General features: G+C 41.2%; 1 protein-coding gene across 4 annotated transcripts in view; it reads left to right on the top strand.

Moving 5' to 3' along the window:
• LOC116182328 (zinc finger protein castor homolog 1-like) overlaps window positions 1–22,152 on the top strand; it is a 38,032-nt gene extending 15,880 nt beyond the window's left edge. Inside the window, exons 3-15 of one of the 4 annotated variants that reach the window (XM_031502855.1) lie at window positions 17,444–17,606; window positions 17,663–17,876; window positions 17,958–18,078; window positions 18,130–18,733; window positions 18,782–18,932; window positions 19,014–19,217; window positions 19,265–19,411; window positions 19,463–19,940; window positions 20,043–20,132; window positions 20,274–20,398; window positions 20,446–21,008; window positions 21,058–21,281; window positions 21,355–22,152. In XM_031502855.1, coding sequence (XP_031358715.1) covers window positions 17,444–17,606; window positions 17,663–17,876; window positions 17,958–18,078; window positions 18,130–18,733; window positions 18,782–18,932; window positions 19,014–19,217; window positions 19,265–19,411; window positions 19,463–19,940; window positions 20,043–20,132; window positions 20,274–20,398; window positions 20,446–21,008; window positions 21,058–21,281; window positions 21,355–21,629 — 3,359 coding nt within the window. In that variant the 3' untranslated portion in view covers window positions 21,630–22,152. Of the gene's footprint in view, window positions 1–17,443; window positions 17,607–17,662; window positions 18,079–18,129; window positions 18,734–18,781; window positions 18,933–19,013; window positions 19,218–19,264; window positions 19,941–20,042; window positions 20,133–20,273; window positions 20,399–20,445; window positions 21,009–21,057; window positions 21,282–21,354 lie in introns of all 4 variants that reach the window. The other 3 variants (XM_031502854.1, XM_031502856.1, XM_031502852.1) reach the window with 3 other exon arrangements.
• Window positions 22,153–22,377: the final 225 nt, after the last annotated feature.

The following is a 22,377-nucleotide window of genomic DNA, read 5'->3' as shown; positions in this document are numbered from 1 at the left end:
AGCATTTGCAGACTAAAGAAATAAGGGATCATAAAAGGGATTTTTAAAGCTTCTTTAACCTTAAAAAAACTATGGAGACTCACAAAGACTCTCGAATCTCTTATAAGATTTTTGGAAATCTTTAGAAACTGTTCTTAACAGCTCTTAAACACGTTCAAAGGACCCTGAAATCTGGATATATAAACACTCTTGAAGATTCGAAATATGAAAACCATCCAAAAAGATGTTTTTTAAAAACTCTTCGACGTGGAGGTTCTTGAAAACCTTTAAAGGGTTTTGGCCACGCCCATTTTGCTAGTGTTAAATTTCTTATTATTGATTCTGATGTGACAATTCAATTTCTCGAGCTGGCAATTTCGTTGTTACTCCGCCCCCGTTGCGTGACGGTAATTTTTTGGGGATAATTATTACGCTCAATTTGCCGGCAATCAATCACTCGCCTTAAACTTGGCGAAGGTGTCTCCACCTACGGCCGCACCGATTGTATTTGGCAGTGTACACCTTTTAAATTTGATCGATCTGACGATCGCGGAATTATCATTTTCGACCCGTAATTGCCATTCGTCCGGAATGGGGAACACTTTTTTTTTTGATAAATATTTGTATAACCGGCTCTTGATTTATTTCGGTCGATTATTAATTATGTAAACGTACAAATTTATTGGCTTAACATTTTTTCTTTAATAGGATTGATTGATCGATGACTTTTATAATTAATAATTTCGAAACCTGGTTTTTTTCGGTCGAATACATTAAAATCGCTTCTCGGGGGACGGGTGAAAAAAGCGATTTACATAAAACTGCTCTTATTTATTTTGTACATGTTTTCGATGTTCGTAGTAAAACAATAGCCATAAATATGATTTGAAATTTTCTGTACCTCGCCCGCGTTCTCTCCCGCTCTTACCTTCGGTAATTATCCGGCGAGCGGGAGTGGGACGTGAAGGATAAAATAAATTGAAAACGAATCAAACCAATTTTTCATATAACAACACAATAACTTCAATAAAAATAAATTTGGTTAAGGAGAGTTTTATACGCTTATGTAATACGGTCCATTTTGGTGTGGAACGTGAACTTAAAATTCAATCGAAAATAAATAATAAAAAAATTAAGATGAATTATGATCTCACATTTTTTCTAGTCCCGTCCGCTTTTCGGACGAGCGGCACTCGTCTACCGCCGCTCGGCTCGCACCGCGTACCCGCCTTAATAAATTTAGGAGTGGTATCGCTATTTCTGAGATTTTAAATAATTTTTTAAAAGGTGCTCGGTTATTTCTGTAAACCAGTTTAGTTGTTGTCTTTATTAATGAGTTTTGTTTCTAGAAAAAATGTTTGGTTTGGCAACAGCGCGCGCGCAAGTACTTTGTTGGCGGAATCAAATGCGAGTAACACTTCTCTTCGTACGAATCTAATTTACGACCGCGTTCACCTGTAAATAAACACAATAAATATGCAATAGAGGTTAATTTCCTATACAAATACAAAGTATGTTTACATTCAATCGGTACATAATTATAATTTTATTACGCGCGCGATAATGCGCTTTGTAGAAAACTGAAGTCTTTTACGGGACATAAAATACAACTTTTGTGGGGATTTTATAGTTTTCGAGGTGAAAAAGGATTTTATATGAGTTTCTGTGAAACGACTTAAAGTCTCATTTCGTGGAAGTATCCTTTGTAAAACAAATTAATATTTTCTATACGCATATACGTATTGCAACCATGCATTATTATTCCCACAATTGAACAGTTGGCAGCATTTATTGCCGTTTCACGCTATTTAGACACATCCGAACGCACAAAAATTGGTCGTTTACCGTACAAAGGCTCCTTTAGATTTTATTGCGCGACCATTAAGACGTTTATATGCGAAAGAAGCTTTCACCGCATCTCTCCTTGGTCACATTATCGTTGGAACTATCTTTGCCTGAAAGGTAATCTATTCCCTCCAAAATTCCCTGTTGTTGTATTGTCCCCCAAAACCTTTACAAAAATAATAAAAATTCCATGGGCATACTTGAAAAATAAATACGAAATTACTAAAAGGTTAGGGAGAAGACCGGGGGGGTTTGGGGGGTATGGTATGGAATACTGGGGGGTATTGGCAGACTCCCACGGTTTCAGACTCTCCCCCAAGCTGCTAAATTTTGTGATAATCTTTCAGGGAGGGCTCTTTGCCTGAAAGGTATTCCTAAGCCCAAGAGCGTGGATATACCTCAAGGTATTTTGTGATTATTTTTCCAGGAAGGAAGTATTCCGTGAATTGTTACTGGAGTTCCAACTGCTCTTCCACACGTGAAAGGTATTCTACATCTCCCACATTCCCTGCTCTCCCTCAAAAAGTTTCAAAAAATAATAAGAATTCCATGGTGGTATAGGTTTATCAACTTGGGGGGGTGGATAAATATATTTCAGGAAAGAAGTATTCAGTGAATTACTATTGCGGTTTCGAAAGCTGTTCATGGAACGTATATCTGTGTGTGACTGCCCCTCCCCCCTCCACCCCCGTCTTAGACTTTCCCCCTCACCCCTTTACAACTTATGTGATTATTCTTCCTGGAGGGCTATCGAACATGTGTTGCCTAAAAGGTATTCCATATTTCCCAATTCCCCAAAACGCTTAATAAATAATTAAAATAATTCCATGGCCCTCCTTGAAAAATGAGACAAATGACATGGGGGAGTCTACGGCAGGGGGGTCTAGTATACATTCCAGGAAATATGTAGTCTGTGAATGTTATTGGAATTCTGAAAGTTATTCCTTCCAGAAATGTATACTTGTGTGTGCCTGGGGGGTATTCCATACCCCCCAGACCCCCCGGTCTTAGACTTTCCCCCAGATTGTTTAACCTCTACTACTTTTGTGATTATTTTTCGTGGAGGGCTATCGAACATTCTTTGCGTGAAAGGTATTCCGTATCCCCTAATTCCTGATTGCTGTTTTCCCTCGAAACGTCTGGAGGGTATCCTACCCCCCAGGTGAATACAATCGAAGAAAGAAGTATTCCCGTGAATTGATATTGGAGTTCCGGAAGGTCTTCATGGAATGTGTGACATGGAATATATTGGGGGACCGTAGCACCGGGCGTTCTGGGGGGGGGGGTATGCAAAAACTACAACATGAGTCCTTAGGAGTGAACATTTCGGAGACGGTAGCAACGGGGAGTCTAATACCCTCCAGGGGTCGAAGGTTTTGTGATAGGTCTACGGAAATAAAGCTTTCCCTTTCCGGGGAGGGGGGGGGGCATTCCATACCATACAGGAAAATTCATGAAATATTTCCAGGAGCTACGAAGAAGAATCAAGGTAGATTCACAGCTGCTTCCGGAGAAGTTGGGAATGAATCGAAGAAAATCTCCATGAAGATACAAAAAAAGGAAAATTCTCAGCTGATTCCAGGAAGCCATGGGAATATTCGAGAAAATGTGTAGGTTCCAGATCCATGGAAGAACTTCGAAGAAAATTCATTGGAAATTTTCACAAGAATCCATAAAGATTCACGGCTGATTCCAGGTCGCTACGAGAAATATTCGAGAAAATTTTAGGGTGTAGTTGTTCCAAGAAAATCCATGGAAAATTGGTAACTGCGTTTAGGAGGATGCAAGAGGATTTGAAGAGGAAATATGTATTCCGGGAATTGTTATTGGAGTTTCGAAAGTTCTTCCTTCCAGAAAAAACCCCCAATCTTACGACTCTCCCCCAGATTGTTTACCCGTTGCTACTTTTGTGATTATTTTTCGTGGGGGGTGGGGGGGGGGCTATTGAACATGCTTTGCCCGAAAGGTATTCCATATCCCCAGATTCCCGGTTGCTGTGTTTTCCCTCGAAACGTTTAAATAATAATAAAAAAATCCATGGCCCTGCGTGAAAAATGAACACATTACTAAAAGTTTAGGGGCGGGCAAGACCGGGGGGTCTGGAATAACCTCCAGGTAAATACAATCCAGGAAAGAAGTATTCCACGTATACCTGTGCGTGCTTGAGGGGTATTCCATACCACCCAGAACCCCCCCCCCGATCTTACACTCTCCCTCATATTGTTAAATCTTCAGCAATTTTGTGATCATTTTTCATGGGGGGGGGGGGGCTATAAAACTCTTTTGCTTGAAAGGTAGTTCATATCACCCAAATTCCTTGTCCCCCAAAACGTACAAAAATAAAAATCCAATTACTCTTCTCGAAAATGATCAGAAAAATACTAAATGTTTACCAATTGGGGGGGAGGGGGGGGGGGGATAGTGTGAAACCGAGGGGTCTGGGGGGGATAGAATACCCCCCAAGTAAATATATTTCAGAAAAGAAGTATTCAGTGAATTGTGATTGGAGTTCTGAAAGTTCTTCCTTCCAGAAACGTATACCTGTGTGTGACTGGGGGGGTATTCCATACCCCTCAGACCCCCCCGGTCTTGACTCTCCAACAGTTTGTTTAACCTTTGCTACTTTTGTGATTATTTTTCGTGAGGGGCTATCAAACTCTTTTGCCTGAAAGGTATTCCATATCTCCCAAGTTCCCTGTTGCTGTGTTGTCCCTCAAAACGTTTAAAAAATAATCAAAATTCCATGGTCTTCCTTAAAAAATGAGACAAAATGACTAAAAGTATAGGGGGAGTCTAAGACTGGGGGCCTGGAATACATTCCAGGAAATAAGTATTCCGTGAATTTATTGTTATTGGGGTATTCCATATACATTCCTGACTCCCTGATCTTAGACTCTCCCCCAGAATTTCTCTCGGGAGGACGCAAAATTTCATTTCCACGGCCCAACATTTCTGAATAGCTTTTTAAAGTCCTAAAGAAGAATCTTTTGGAAGCTTTCATAGTACGTAAAAGCCTTTTTTAGAGTTTTTGAATTATTTTAAGAAACAGAATTTTCATTGGTCCCAACAGCTTGGTAGCCTCCCTTTTGAGAGTCTTTAAATGTGTCTTTAATGTAATGGTTGTGGTTTTTGTACGTTTTAGGGTTTTAAAAAAATTTCCAAATTCTTTGAAGGACCTTCTGGAGGAATCTTTAAGAGTTTCCCGATTCTCGATTGCTGTTTTCCCTCGAAACGTCTGGAGGGTATCCTACCCCCCAGGTGAATACAATCGAAGAAAGAAGTATTCCCGTGAATTGATATTGAAGTTCCGGAAGGTCTTCATGGAATGTGTGACATGGAATACATTGGGGGACCGTAGCACCGGGCGTTCTGGGGGGGGGGGTATGCAAAAACTACAACATGAGTCCTTAGGAGTGAACATTTCGGAGACGGTAGCAACGGGGAGTCTAATACCCTCCAGGGCTCGAAGGTTTTGTGATCGGTCTACGGAAATAAAGCTTTCCCTTTCCGGGGGGGGGGGGGGCATTCCATACCATACAGGAAAATTCATGAAATATTTCCAGGAGCTACGAAGAAGAATCAAGGTAGATTCACAGCTGCTTCCGGAGAAGTTGGGAATGAATCGAAGAAAATCTCCATGAAGATACAAAAAAAGGAAAATTCTCAGCTGATTCCAGGAAGCCATGGGAATATTCGAGAAAATGTGTAGGTTCCAGATCCATGGAAGAACTTCGAAGAAAATTCATTGGAAATTTGCACAAGAATCCATAAAGATTCACGGCTGATTCCAGGTCGCTACGAATATTCGAGAAAATTTTAGGGTGTAGTTGTTCCAAGAAAATCCATGGAAAATTGGTAACTGCGTTTAGGAGGATGCAAGAGGATTTGAAGAGGAAATATGTATTCCGGGAATTGTTATTGGAGTTTCGAAAGTTCTTCCTTCCAGAAAAAACCCCCCAATCTTACGACTCTACCCCAGATTGTTTACCCGTTGCTACTTTTGTGATTATTTTTCGTGGGGGGGGGGCTATTGAACATGCTTTGCCCGAAAGGTATTCCATATCCCCAGATTCCCGGTTGCTGTGTTTTCCCTCGAAACGTTTAAATAATAATAAAAAAATCCATGGCCCTGCGTGAAAAATGAACACATTACTAAAAGTTTGGGGGTGGGCAAGACCGGGGGGTCTGGAATAACCTCCAGGTAAATACAATCCAGGAAAGAAGTATTCCACGTATACCTGTGCGTGCTTGAGGGGTATTCCATACCACCCAGAACCCCCCCCCCCGATCTTACACTCTCCCTCATATTGTTAAATCTTCAGCAATTTTGTGATCATTTTTCATGGGGGGGGGGGGGCTATAAAACTCTTTTGCTTGAAAGGTAGTTCATATCACCCAAATTCCTTGTCCCCCAAAACGTACAAAAATAAAAATCCAATGACTCTTCTCGAAAATGATCAGAAAAATACTAAATGTTTACCAATTGGGGGGGAGGGGGGGGGGGGATAGTGTGAAACCGAGGGGTCTGGGGGGGATAGAATACCCCCCAAGTAAATATATTTCAGAAAAGAAGTATTCAGTGAATTGTGATTGGAGTTCTGAAAGTTCTTCCTTCCAGAAACGTATACCTGTGTGTGACTGGGGGGGTATTCCATACCCCTCAGACCCCCCCGGTCTTGACTCTCCAACAGTTTGTTTAACCTTTGCTACTTTTGTGATTATTTTTCGTGAGGGGCTATCAAACTCTTTTGCCTGAAAGGTATTCCATATCTCCCAAGTTCCCTGTTGCTGTGTTTTCCCTCAAAACGTTTAAAAAATAATAAAACTTCCATGGTCTTCCTTGAAAAATGAGACAAAATGACTAAAAGGATAGGGGGAGTCTAAGATTGGGGGCCTGGAATACATTCCAGGAAATAAGTATTCCGTGAATTGTTATTGGGGTATTCCATATACACCCCTGGCTCCCCGGTCTTAGACTCTCCCCCAGAATTTCTCTCGAGAGGACGCAAAATTTCATTTCCACGGCCCAAAATTTCTGAATAAGAAGAGAAGAATCAATTTCATTGAATTGGCGGAAGACTGTTCATAATTGGTGCATCATTATGCTTTATAAAGTCCTAAAGAAAAGTCTTTTGGAGGCGCTCATAAAAACCTTTTTTAGAGTTTTTGAATTATTTTAAGAAACAGAATTTTCATTGGTCCCAACAGTTTGGTAGCCTCCATTTTGAGAGTCTTTACAGCACTGCAATGGTAGCGGTTTTTGAAGAATTTCCGAATTCTTTGAAGGACCTTCTGGAGGAATCTTTAAGAGTTTCCATTGAGTCTCATTCGCTTACAATCTCCAAGAGTCTTTTATTGTTTAAAAGGACTTTTCAAGAGCTGAGCCTAAGCGGTTAGACTAAAATAAAATAATAAAATAAATAGTGCTTCCCGTTTTATTGAGCGTCCACTTGAGGCTTCAGGAGTGTATTCCATATGCATGAAATTACCTTCATATAAAATGATAATTAAAATCACCTTCACGAAAGCGACGGATCGCATATTCCAACAGGTGTTTGTCTAAGGTTCGGGAAGACGCGATTTCGAATTTACGCGGTCTTTCCCCAAATAAATCAATACCGATACCCGAGCTACAGATGTCGCTGTCCCAGACAAACGAAATTATAACGTAAAATTGTGCCATTGTGCGAAATTAATTGCCGGTTTATTTTAAACACACCTGCAGAACAAGACGATACTCTTTTTTTTTCTTCCTACGCGGTATGAATGGCGATAATATAGTGAGAATGTTTTTTTGCCTTAAACGATAATTACACGGTATCGGGCGTGACGTAACATATGAGTACTTGTAGTAAAATAACATCACGAGAGGAGTCCAGATGTTTTTTGAAAGGGTCAAAATTACTTTTTAAACTTTTATAGAAGATGAATCCTTATGAATAGTGTTATACTTTTTCCCATTCTTTTTCGTCTACGGTTTTGTTTATACAAGTGTTTTTAAGAGAGCGCTTTATTCATTTCAAATCCAGAAATTATATTTACAGACATGCTGAAAGTTTATATGCGACGTTGTCGGGTGTACTCTTCGCGATTGACCAAACGTCAATATTATTATAGGTAAATGGCATCAGATGCCATAATCGGCGAAACGCAAATGGAAGAAAAAAGAAATGTAGATGTCACTACCTGCAGGATCCGTATAAAGTCAGCCCCACCACCAGGTTTCGGTTTTCCCTTTGTGTTCATTGATTTTTTGTTGCCACATTTAATGATTTCGCTTAAATTGTGTTTCTGTAGATATGATTTAATGGTCCATACTACAGTGACTATAGTCCATACTAATCTCATATAGAATATGCGCCGCTCAAAGTAATTTTCGGCGCTCAAATGGCGCAAATTTGACTCAAACTAACCTCATACAAAAATGGATAGCGAAAATTCGTTTCCATTCTCAAAATTCGCGCTGCCTAAAGTTTTTTTCGGCGCCCAAATGGCGCAAACTTGCCTCACACTAAATTCATACTGTAATGTCTTATAATATGCGCCGCTCAAAGTAATTTTCGGCGCTCAAATGACAGAAATTTGACCCAAACTAACCTCACACAAAAATGGATAGCGAACATTCGTTTCCATTCTCAAAATTCGCGCTGCCTAAAGTTATTTTCGGCGCCCAAATGGCGCAAACTTCACTTACACTAACCTCAAACTGAAATGTCTCATAATATGCGCCGCTCAAAGTAATTTTCGAAGCCCAAACGGCGCAAAATTGCCTCACACTAACCTCAAACTGAACTGTCTCATAATATGCGCCGCTCAAAGTAATTTTCGGCGCTCAAATGGCGCAAATTTGACTCAAACTAACATCATACAAAAATGGATAGCGAAAATTAGTTTCCACTCTCACAATTCGCGCTGCCTAAAGTTATTTTCGGCGCCCAAATGGCGCAAACTTCACTTACACTAACCTCAAACTGAAATGTCTCATAATATGCGCCGCTCAAAGTAATTTTCGGCGCTCAAATGGCGGAAATTTGACCCAAACTAACCTCACACAAAAATGGATAGCGAAAATTAGTTTCCATTCTCACAATTCGCGCCGCCTAGTTATTTTCGGCACCCAAATGGCGCAAACTTGCCTCACACTAACCTCATACTGAAATGTCTCATAATATGCGCCACTCAAAGTAATTTTTGGCGCTCAAATGGCGCAAATTTGACCCAAACTAACCTCATACAAAAATGGATATCGAAAATTCGTTTCCATTCTCACAATTCGCGCTGCCTAAAGTTATTTTCGGGGCCCAAATGGCGCAAATTTCACTCACACTAACCTCATACTGAAATGTCTCGTAATATGCGCCGCCAAAGTAATTTTCGGCGCCCAAATGGCGCAAATTTGACTCAAACTAACCTCATACAAAAATGGATAGCGAAAGTTCGTTTCCACTCTCACAATTCGCGCTGCTTAATGTAATTTTCGGCGCCCAAACGGCGCAAACTTGCCTCACACTAACCTCAGACTGAAATGTCTCATAATATGCGCCACTCAAAGTAATTTTCGGCGCTCAAATGGCGCAAATATGACCCAAACTAACCTCATACAAAAATGGATAGCGAAAATTCGTTCATTCTCACAATTCGCGCTCACTAAAGTTCTTTTCGGCGCCCAAATGGCGCAAACTTGCCTCACACTAACCTCATACTGAAATGTCGCATAATATGCGCCGCTCAAAGTAATTTTCGGCGCTCAAATGGTGCAAATTTGACCCAAACTAACCTCATACAAAAATGGATAGCGAAAATTCGTTTCCATTCTCATAATTCGCGATGCCTAAAGTTATTGTCGGCCCCCAAATGGCACAAACTTCACTCACACTAACCTCATACTGAAATGTCTCGTAAAATGCGCCGCTCAAAGTAATTTTCGGCGCTCAAATGGCGCAAATATGACCCAAACTAACCTCGTACAAAAATGGATAGCGAAAGTTCGTTTCCACTCTCACAATTCGCGCTGCATAATGTAATTTTCGGCGCCCAAACGGCGCAAACTTGCCTCACACTAACCTCAGACTGAAATGTCTCATAATATGCGCCACTCAAAGTAATTTTCGGCGCTCAAATGGCACAAATTTGACCCAAAATAACCTCATACAAAAATGGATAGCGAAAATTCGTTTCCATTCTCATAATTCGCGCTGCCTAAAGTTATTTTCGGCCCCCAAATGGCGCAAACTTGCCTCACACTAACCTCATACTGAAATGTCTAATAATATGCGTCGCTTAAAGTTATTTTCGGCGCCCAAATGGCGTAAACTTCACTCACACTACCCTCATACTGAAATGTCTCATAATATGCGCCGCTCAAAGTAATTTTCGGCGCTCAAATGGCGCAAATTTGACCCACATTAACGTCATGGATGGCGAAAATTCATTTCCTTTTTCAATACTCGCCGCCAAAATGGCGCAAATTTCACCCACACTTTTCATACAGTACACAAAAGTATAATAAGCGCAAATTTCTAAGGAAGAATCACATAATCAAACCGACATAGTCAAAAGAAGGGACGGTTTGATTTGACATAACATGGAAGTGGTTTCAACAAAACGTTGCCACTTACCACAACTGACAACAGCCAGAGAAACAATCGTCTTACTTCCTTCTGGCTGTNCAGCAATTTTGTGATCATTTTTCATGGGGGGGGGGGGGCTATAAAACTCTTTTGCTTGAAAGGTAGTTCATATCACCCAAATTCCTTGTCCCCCAAAACGTACAAAAATAAAAATCCAATGACTCTTCTCGAAAATGATCAGAAAAATACTAAATGTTTACCAATTGGGGGGGAGGGGGGGGGGGGATAGTGTGAAACCGAGGGGTCTGGGGGGGATAGAATACCCCCCAAGTAAATATATTTCAGAAAAGAAGTATTCAGTGAATTGTGATTGGAGTTCTGAAAGTTCTTCCTTCCAGAAACGTATACCTGTGTGTGACTGGGGGGGTATTCCATACCCCTCAGACCCCCCCGGTCTTGACTCTCCAACAGTTTGTTTAACCTTTGCTACTTTTGTGATTATTTTTCGTGAGGGGCTATCAAACTCTTTTGCCTGAAAGGTATTCCATATCTCCCAAGTTCCCTGTTGCTGTGTTTTCCCTCAAAACGTTTAAAAAATAATAAAACTTCCATGGTCTTCCTTGAAAAATGAGACAAAATGACTAAAAGGATAGGGGGAGTCTAAGATTGGGGGCCTGGAATACATTCCAGGAAATAAGTATTCCGTGAATTGTTATTGGGGTATTCCATATACACCCCTGGCTCCCCGGTCTTAGACTCTCCCCCAGAATTTCTCTCGAGAGGACGCAAAATTTCATTTCCACGGCCCAAAATTTCTGAATAAGAAGAGAAGAATCAATTTCATTGAATTGGCGGAAGACTGTTCATAATTGGTGCATCATTATGCTTTATAAAGTCCTAAAGAAAAGTCTTTTGGAGGCGCTCATAAAAACCTTTTTTAGAGTTTTTGAATTATTTTAAGAAACAGAATTTTCATTGGTCCCAACAGTTTGGTAGCCTCCATTTTGAGAGTCTTTAAAGCACTGCAATGGTAGCGGTTTTTGAAGAATTTCCGAATTCTTTGAAGGACCTTCTGGAGGAATCTTTAAGAGTTTCCATTGAGTCTCATTCGCTTACAATCTCCAAGAGTCTTTTATTGTTTAAAAGGACTTTTCAAGAGCTGAGCCTAAGCGGTTAGACTAAAATAAAATAATAAAATAAATAGTGCTTCCCGTTTTATTGAGCGTCCACTTGAGGCTTCAGGAGTGTATGCCATATGCATGAAATTACCTTCATATAAAATGATAATTAAAATCACCTTCACGAAAGCGACGGATCGCATATTCCAACAGGTGTTTGTCTAAGGTTCGGGAAGACGCGATTTCGAATTTACGCGGTCTTTCCCCAAATAAATCAATACCGATACCCGAGCTACAGATGTCGCTGTCCCAGACAAACGAAATTATAACGTAAAATTGTGCCATTGTGCGAAATTAATTGCCGGTTTATTTTAAACACACCTGCAGAACAAGACGATACTCTTTTTTTTTTCTTCCTACGCGGTATGAATGGCGATAATATAGTGAGAATGTTTTTTTGCCTTAAACGATAATTACACGGTATCGGGCGTGACGTAACATATGAGTACTTGTAGTAAAATAACATCACGAGAGGAGTCCAGATGTTTTTTGAAAGGGTCAAAATTACTTTTTAAACTTTTATAGAAGATGAATCCTTATGAATAGTGTTATACTTTTTCCCATTCTTTTTCGTCTACGGTTTTGTTTATACAAGTGTTTTTAAGAGAGCGCTTTATTCATTTCAAATCCAGAAATTATATTTACAGACATGCTGAAAGTTTATATGCGACGTTGTCGGGTGTACTCTTCGCGATTGACCAAACGTCAATATTATTATAGGTAAATGGCATCAGATGCCATAATCGGCGAAACGCAAATGGAAGAAAAAAGAAATGTAGATGTCACTACCTGCAGGATCCGTATAAAGTCAGCCCCACCACCAGGTTTCGGTTTTCCCTTTGTGTTCATTGATTTTTTGTTGCCACATTTAATGATTTCGCTTAAATTGTGTTTCTGTAGATATGATTTAATGGTCCATACTACAGTGACTATAGTCCATACTAATCTCATATAGAATATGCGCCGCTCAAAGTAATTTTCGGCGCTCAAATGGCGCAAATTTGACTCAAACTAACCTCATACAAAAATGGATAGCGAAAATTCGTTTCCATTCTCAAAATTCGCGCTGCCTAAAGTTTTTTTCGGCGCCCAAATGGCGCAAACTTGCCTCACACTAAATTCATACTGTAATGTCTTATAATATGCGCCGCTCAAAGTAATTTTCGGCGCTCAAATGACAGAAATTTGACCCAAACTAACCTCACACAAAAATGGATAGCGAACATTCGTTTCCATTCTCAAAATTCGCGCTGCCTAAAGTTATTTTCGGCGCCCAAATGGCGCAAACTTCACTTACACTAACCTCAAACTGAAATGTCTCATAATATGCGCCGCTCAAAGTAATTTTCGGCGCTCAAATGGCGGAAATTTGACCCAAACTAACCTAACACAAAAATGGATAGCGAAAATTAGTTTCCATTCTCACAATTCGCGCCGCCTAGTTATTTTCGGCACCCAAATGGCGCAAACTTGCCTCACACTAACCTCATACTGAAATGTCTCATAATATGCGCCACTCAAAGTAATTTTTGGCGCTCAAATGGCGCAAATTTGACCCAAACTAACCTCATACAAAATTGGATATCGAAAATTCGTTTCCATTCTCACAATTCGCGCTGCCTAAAGTTATTTTCGGGGCCCAAATGGCGCAAATTTCACTCACACTAACCTCATACTGAAATGTCTCGTAATATGCGCCACTCAAAGTAATTTTCGGCGCTCAAATGGCGGAAATTTGACCCAAACTAACCTCACACACAAATAGATAGCGAAAATTAGTTTCCATTCTTATAATTCGCGCTGCCTAAAGTTATTTTCGGCACCCAAATGGCGCAAACTTCACTCACACTAACCTCATACTGAAATGTCTCAAAATATGCGCCGCTCAAAGTAATTTTCGGCGCTCAAATGGCGCAAATTTGACCCACATTAACGTCATGGATGGCGAAAATTCATTTCCTTTTTCAATACTCGCCGCCAAAATGGCGCAAATTTCACCCACACTTTTCATACAGTACACAAAAGTATAATAAGCGCAAATTTCTAAGGAAGAATCACATAATCAAACCGACATAGTCAAAAGAAGGGACGGTTTGATTTGACATAACATGGAAGTGGTTTCAACAAAACGTTGCCACTTACCACAACTGACAACAGCCAGAGAAACAATCGTCTTACTTCCTTCTGGCTGTTGTCGCGTTTTTTGCTCGCAGCTTCTGGCGGTTGGCATTGGTGCCTTCTAAATGAATTTGTCTTACGTAACAGATCGCAACCTTGTGACAGTGTCCCATTGTTTTCGCCAACGGGCGATTTTCGCACACGTGAAGTCTTCGAGGTGTAAAATTAGAACCCCCGCCGTGCCTCCGGAACTTTTAACGTGATTAAAAAAATTCGGTAGTTATAACCCTTTATTCAGACTATTTTTCAGTAACCCTCAACTGTTTGTTATATAAGGGCACCCCTATCGATCAGCGCGTACGAGATTACGTATATTTAAAATAGCCCTTATGCTTTAATATAAATACTACTTTAAAGTGGGTTTTTTCAGCTGCAGTTGCCCAAAATAACTAAACGATTATCGTCGATAGTTTAGGCGGCGACCAAATCGCCGCCCGACTGTATAAATCCCAAATACATCTGAGTCTTTTATATCAAGTATAAAAGGGTTAAAAGATAAATAAAACTAGTTTTTTTTTTATATATTAAAGAACCCCTTCTTTTATGGAATTTCGAAATTCAATACTCTTTTATTTTGGTTTTCTTTTACAATCTGTCACACGTGCAAAATTTTCGGGCGGTGAGAAATTTGCGGTTGTAACTCGGAACGCGTTTACAGGCGACGGTAGCGCACGAAATTACAAATTTTACGACCCTTTATCTTCCGACTTCGTTATTTTTATTATCCGGTATTTATGTTGTTTTTACCTATAAAGTGATTAGTTCGAGACGCGGCGCGCAAGTCTCAGTGGATAATTATGACTAAATTTGAATACGCGTTTTTATTTATTACATAATTTCCACCGCTTCTGGTATTAATTTATTCCGTCTTTATTAACTTGCCGCTTAAATTTATGTAGATACATTACGAAGCTCGTTTGGCGCTTCGCGCGACATCTGTCGGCACGCGTCCAAAGCTCTGCATTGATGCATTCGGTGCCTGTATCACTGCAAATTAGAGCAATATGACTACCGAATCCAAACAACCCTTAAATAGAACATTTTTTTGAATAAATAAGGATCGACAAGCCCAATGGGGGTGTTTTGTCTCATTCTTGTTGTTAAAAAGTCTACTCGTGAGCACCCTTAAATAAAATTCAATGCCACACGCTTCATTTTTTTGAAAATAATTTTTAAACTTAGTCGTTTTTCGAAGATCGACGTATAGGGATGAATAGCCGCAATTTAGGGGTGCTTTGGCTCTAATTTTAGGCAATATTCTTATTGTTAAACAATCTACTAATATGCACCCTTAAATAAGTCCAATAAAATTCAATGCCACGCGCTTCATTTTTTTGAAAATAATTTTTAAAGTTAGTCGTTTTTCTAAGACAAACGTATAGGGATCAATAGGGCGAATTTAGGGGTGCTTTGACTCGAATTTTAGGAAATATTCTTATTGCTAAAAAATCGACTAGTATGCAGCCTTAAATAAGTCCAATAAAATTCAATGCCACGCGCTTCATTTTTTTGAAAATAATTTTTAAAGTTAGTCGTTTTTCTAAGACAAACGTATAGGGATCAATAGGGCGAATTTAGGGGTGCTTTGACTCGAATTTTAGGAAATATTGTTATTGTTAAACAATCTACTAATATGCACCCTTAAATAAGTCCAATAAAATTTAATGCCACGCGCTTCATTTTTTTGAAAATAATTTTTAAATTTAGTCGTTTTTCTAAGACAAACGTATAGGGATCAATAAGGCGAATTTAGGGGTGCTTTGACTTTAATTTTAGGAAATATTCTTATTGTTAAACAATCTACTAATATGCACCCTTAAATAAGTCCAATAGAATTCAATGCCCCCGCCCTTCAGTTTTTTGAAAATAAATTTTAACTTAGCCGTTTTTCTAAGACAAACGTATAGGGATGAATAGGCCGAATGTAGGGGTGCTTTGACTCTAATTTTAGGAAATATTCTTATTGTTAAAAAATCTACTAATATGCCCCCTTAAATAAGTCCAATAAAATTCAATGCCCCGCGCTTCAGTTGTTTTGAAAATAATTTTAAAGTTAGTCGTTTTTCTTGGATAAACATATAGGGATGAATATGCCCAATTTAGGGGTTCTTTAACTTTTATTTTAGGCAATATTCTTATTGTTAAAAAATCTGCTAACATGCACCCTTAAATAAGTCCAATAAAATTCAATGCCACCCGCTTCATTTTTTTGAAAATAATTTTTAAATTTAGTCGTTTTTCTAAGACAAACGTATAGGGATCAATAGGGCGAATTTAGGGGTGCTTTGACTTGAATTTTAGGAAATATTCTTATTGTTAAACAATCTACTAATATGCACCCTTAAATATGTCCAATAAAATTCAATGCCAGGCGCTTCAGTTTTTTTAAAATAATTTTTAAACTTAGTCGTTTTTCTTCGATCAACGTATAGGGATGAATAGGCCCAATTTAGGGGTGCTTTGGTTCTAATTTTAGGCAATATTCTCATTGTTAAACAATCTACTAATATGCACCCTTAAATAAGTCCAATAAAATTCAATGCCACGCGCTTCATTTTTTTGAAAATAATTTTTAAAGTTAGTCGTTTTTCTAAGACAAACGTATAGGGATCAATAGGGCGAATTTAGGGGTGCTTTGACTCGAATTTTAGGAAATATTGTTATTGTTAAACAATCTACTAATATGCACCCTTAAATAAGTCCAATAAAATTTAATGCCACGCGCTTCATTTTTTTGAAAATAATTTTTAAATTTAGTCGTTTTTCTAAGACAAACGTATAGGGATCAATAAGGCGAATTTAGGGGTGCTTTGACTTTAATTTTAGGAAATATTCTTATTGTTAAACAATCTACTAATATGCACCCTTAAATAAGTCCAATAGAATTCAATGCCCCCGCCCTTCAGTTTTTTGAAAATAAATTTTAACTTAGCCGTTTTTCTAAGACAAACGTATAGGGATGAATAGGCCGAATGTAGGGGTGCTTTGACTCTAATTTTAGGAAATATTCTTATTGTTAAAAAATCTACTAATATGCCCCCTTAAATAAGTCCAATAAAATTCAATGCCCCGCGCTTCAGTTGTTTTGAAAATAATTTTAAAGTTAGTCGTTTTTCTTGGATAAACATATAGGGATGAATATGCCCAATTTAGGGGTTCTTTAACTTTTATTTTAGGCAATATTCTTATTGTTAAAAAATCTGCTAACATGCACCCTTAAATAAGTCCAATAAAATTCAATGCCACCCGCTTCATTTTTTTGAAAATAATTTTTAAATTTAGTCGTTTTTCTAAGACAAACGTATAGGGATCAATAGGGCGAATTTAGGGGTGCTTTGACTCTAATTTTAGGAAATATTCTTATTGTTAAACAATCTACTAACATGCACCCTTAAATAAGTCCAATAAAATTCAATGCCACGCGCTTCATTTTTTTGAAATAATTTTTAAACTTAGTCGTTTTTCTTCGATCAACGTATAGGGATGAATAGGCCCAATTTAGGGGTGCTTTGACTCGAATTTTAGGAAGTATTCTTATTGTTAAACAATCTACTAATATGCACCCTTAAATAAAACGTTCCTTTTTCTTCATCAACAGTCACGTTACAGTACCCCCCCAAACATTTATTATGTAAATGCGATATTTTTAAGGTTTTATATTATTTTGTTGCTAAAAGCAAATGTTCTTTCCAGCAATGATGGCCCAATCTCTGGCCGCAAGCCAATCTCGTGACGGCGGCCACCTAGGTCTACAACTAACGAAGTCTCAATCCCAAATCGACTACTCCAAGTACGTCAAAAAATTCTCCTCCTCGTTGGAGTGCGGAAACTCCTACTGCAAGGACTTGAACTATCGGTAAGGACAACTGCTATCGCGCCCGCGTCTTATTTACACCCAAATTTTCCGCGCAGGGAACATTTTCACTGTCTCGACTGTAACTCGCGAGTTTTCATCAAGAAGGAGGAAATGATACGCCATTTTAAATGGCACAAGAAGCGAGACGAGTCCTTGCAGCACGGCTTTATGAGGTATAGTCCTCTGGACGACTGCTCGGACCGTTACGCGAACTGCACGCACAACAAAAAACAAACGCACTACCACTGTATCAAAGAGGGCTGTGACAAGGTATACATTTCGACGTCCGACGTACAAATGCACGCCAATTACCATCGGAAGGATTCGGCAATTATACAGGAAGGTTTTCAGAGGTACCGCGCGACAGAGGAGTGCGGCGCTTCTTACTGTTCGTTCTTTGGACAGAGGACGACGCATTTCCACTGCAGACGATCTGGCTGTCGGTTTACGTTTAAGAACAAATCGGACATGGGTAAGTTCGGGTTGTGAAAGCGTGGCGCTTAGTACGGGTGGTTCATTTTAGAGAAGCACAAGTCGTACCATATCAAAGACGAGCAGCTGTCCAGGGACGGCTTTAAGAAGTTCATGAAGAGCGAGATCTGCCCGTACGAGAACTGCCGATTTTCGAAGGTGTGCAATCACATACACTGCATCAGGCCGCAGTGCAACTACGTCCTGCACAGTTCCGGCCAGCTGTTCTCGCACAAGAGGAAGCACGAGCGCAAGGACTCGGAGCTGGCGTACCGAAAGTACAAGCTGGCGCAGAGCATGATCAAGACGCTGCAAGACGGCGGTATGAACTTGGGGTTCCGGGAGTACGAGCAGCAGTTCGACGGCGTCAACCTGGGGATGTTCCATCAGAGCTCGAACTTGTCCAACTCGGAGACGCTGAGCGAGCGCAACTCGCCGGTGAGCTACGAGGAGGGCGAGTCGTCGTCCGCCATGGATCTCAGCGCGAACGAGTCGAGCTTCACGCTGCCCGAGGACGGTATACCGTGGAACGGGGAGGACTTCTGGCGGAAGTACTGTAACTTTTACGGGCAGAACGAGCCCTGCCTCGACAAATGTGAATACGCGTACAGCGACCATTACCACTGCGGAATGGAATATTGTGATATAGTTTTTAAGTAAGTCGACGATTAACGAACGGGCACGATCTCACGCGAATTGTTCAGTTGTAGAGACGGCGTACGGGAGCACGCTCGCAACCACGAGCAGCAGGAGCAGGTGACCGAGGCTTACTTTACGACGGTCGTCGCTCAGAGTGGCGGATGCGACGAGTCGTGTATTTATCAAGATAAGGAGAAGCACTATCACTGTAATTGGGTGAGTTATTAATTGTCTGATCAGATGCGTAGTAGATGAAAGGATCAGGATAGGCGGCTTCTGAAACAGGTATTTCCGTAGGATAATTGTCGGGAGGTGATATTGCCCAACGATAAACCGTTCAGAAGGCTGGAGCACTACAAGATGCACGAGTACTCGAAGAAGCTCAGCCTGACCAAGGACCCCCTGACGATGACGCACCTAGCTACCTCAATCGACGGCATGTTTTGCCGTAAACGCGGAAGACCGCCGAAGAATCGCGTAATTGAGGTTTGGAATGACTACGTAAGCCAATTTCTGATTGTAGCGATGTGGCTCACGCTTTGTTTTAGGCGCCGATGGGCAGTCAGAGCTTGCTAGACTCGCCGCAGGCAATCTTTACCAGTTTCAAGCTGCCGAAGCCGTCGACGTCGGCCCAGGCGTCGAATAAGGAAATGGACCAACCTGAGTCGCCTGATGAGCGGTCGAGTAGTCCAATTGTAAGCATGCGCGCACGTTGTGCCCCCCACATTTTCAAATGGCGGTTTCAGATCCAGGACTACACGCTTCAGGGTTTCGACGTCTTCCACGAGAACGCCAAGTGTCCGGACTCGTTGTGCCCGTACCTCGGAAACGTCCACTACCACTGCAACCAAAACCGTTGCCTCTACGTCACCGACAAGGAGGACGTTCTCATAATGCACAGCAAGGACTTCCACGATAACATCGACATTCTCGACGGCTTCGAGTTTTACGACCGTAACGTCGACTGTCGACTGCCGAATTGTGCCAGCAACAAAGTGAACCGCCACTTCCACTGCACGCGGCACAAATGCAACTACTCGTTCGTGCAGTACTCGACGATGGCGATCCACAACCAGCAGCACCTGGAGGAGGGGCAGTTTACCACGCCGGAGACGCCCGACTACAAAGTGAAAAGTGAGCCTGTGGAGGAGCGCCCCGGCGACGAGCAAATGCAAGTGAAGGCGATGAATTTGAGCCAGAACGTTCAAGATAACAAAGTTTCCGGTAAGCTTCTACGTAACACGACATTGTGCATGGTAGTTACCTTTTTTCTTAGCTTAGAGTTTGCGCACTTGTATATAGAACACTTGATATCTTTCTTTCTAGTGGTTAAGGCTTCGGGAACTTTTTACCCTCTTTCATCAGTAGGATCTGAGCGGCACACTTCCCCAGAAATTCCTAAAAATATCTGCGCAGGTATGATTTTACTCTCCCACTTTTATTTCGGAAGATCTCAGGAAATGCGCGCCCAGTTTGTGTAGTTCTTTAGATACTTTCTGAGATGTTCCCATCATTCACTCGAAGTGTGGGATACTCAACCTCTTGCATTTCTTCTAGAGCCCAACTACGAACCCCTACCGGATATGGGAAGTCAAACGTTGTACGGCCCCGAAATCAGTTGCAGCCGGCCCTTTTGTAAACTGAAGCGCAAATATCACTACCACTGTAACGCCTGCAATCAAGTGAGTTTTGATTTGGTGCGGTACCCGTAAGGAACACTAATTTTTAGGCATTTTCCGAAGTGGAGAGGCTACTGACCCACATAGCGAAACACAGCACAAGTGCCTTGAACAGTCAGCTACTCGAAGACACCTCCCCGCAGGCGCACACCCCGAGCCCCGTGAAAACCGAACCGAAAATCAACGTGGCGCCCTTGCACTCCCTCCAGAATCCCTCCCTGACGAAATCCGAACCGGAAACCTACGTCACGCCAACGTTCGACACCTACAACCACTTCACCAATTTCCCCTCGAACCTCGCGACGCAATTCGCGCTCATGTCCCAGCAGCAGGCCTTCCTACCTCAAAGCTTGTACCAAAACGCCACCATTCCCACCCAGCTCATGTTCCAGCACACCGGCCTGATGCAGAGCCCCCTACTGCCGGTGGTCCCGCCCCAGAGTCCCTACGGCAACGAGAACATGACGTCGCCGCTCGCCGCCATGGCGGCCAACCTGAACAAGCGCGCGCTGAGCCCGCACGAGTTCACCCCCGAGCAGAAGAAGGCGCGGTTGCAGAACTCGATGAGAATTTTAAAGGACGAACCGGTACCCGAGGGTTACCTCAGGTTTAGGTGCGTGTCCGGGGAAATCTCGCCCGACTGACCGACCGATGCGTTTCAGGTTTAACGAGGACTGCCAGTACCCGCACTGCGGATACAGGGAGCACCAGACGCACTTCCATTGCCAAAGACCCGACTGCGGTTACAGCTTTTGTGATAAGACCCGATTCGTGCAGCACACCGCGAGACACGAGCGTCTCGATACACTTATGGGGGGCGACTTTCAGCAGTACCGCGCGAACGTCGCCTGCGGTCGGCCCGAGTGTGCATACACTAGTAATTTAGGTAAGCGCGTTGCGACGAGAGCGGCGGGATCGCCGACGGGGTGTTTGCCGTATTTACCCACGAACTTTTTCAGGCAATACCCAAAATAAGGCGTCACACTTTCACTGCCTGAAGTGCGACTTCGTCTGCACGGACACGAACAAGGTGGTCGCCCACCGACGCCAGCACCAGAAGCTCGACTCGATCCAGGCGGCCGGCTTCGAGAAGTTCACGCCGAGCCAGCAGTGCAAGATGGGCAACTGCCAGCACAGCGGAAAACAGACCCACTACCACTGCCTGTCCTGCCACTACGCCGTGCTCGGGCTGGCGCAGATGTCCGCGCACAAATACAGACACCTGGAGGGTTGAGCGCGCTGTACATAATGTAAATAGGTAGTTTAGCGTGGAAAAAACATGTATATATCACTGTTTTATATTATACATATATATAAAAAAAGAAATACGAGCACTTGAGCATTCAAAATCAGTTTATAGATGTAATTTCCAAAATTTTATTTTTTAGATCTTAAAAAGATATTTACAAAGCAAAGTATAAGGTGATAGCGTACTATTTTGTTTATACAGGGTGTTTTCATAAGTATTATTACTAACGCCCCGCGATTAATATTATTTGTACGACGATTCGACTGAGTGTAACAAAGTTACAAAAAGACACCAAGTTTTTTGAACGATAGCGTGATGATAAAACAGCAGGTTTATTCTTAGATTGCGTAGCTACGGAAAATTTGTAGTATTACTAGGGAACAAAATGTAAACTATAAAAGACATAGCGTTAGTTGATAGCGTAGTAGAGGCCTTTTTAATTAGATTTAGTGCCTTAGGGAAGACATATATTGATTACTTTGTGCCTTTTTGAGACGGTGGCTCAAAAGATGCATCAAATCGACACGTTCTCGCGCAGTACGAGACATTTTTCTTAGAAATCCATTCCGCAAGTGCCATATATATAATATTTAAATATATTGAAGTTAGCGTTTTTGAATTAGAGAGAAAATTAGAAATGTGTCATATTTATGGTTAAAGTAAGTATTACAAATGTTGCATGTCGTTAGGTATTTATTTAGGTTCAATTTTATTTATTCAATTTCCTTTTTTT

This window comes from Photinus pyralis, unplaced genomic scaffold, assembly GCF_008802855.1.
Source record: "Photinus pyralis isolate 1611_PpyrPB1 unplaced genomic scaffold, Ppyr1.3 Ppyr1.4_unclustered_Scaffold4719, whole genome shotgun sequence".
NCBI lineage: Eukaryota > Metazoa > Arthropoda > Insecta > Coleoptera > Lampyridae > Photinus > Photinus pyralis.
The sequence above is the reverse complement of the archived record's forward strand: the minus strand, read 5'-3'. Positions and strand labels throughout refer to the sequence as shown.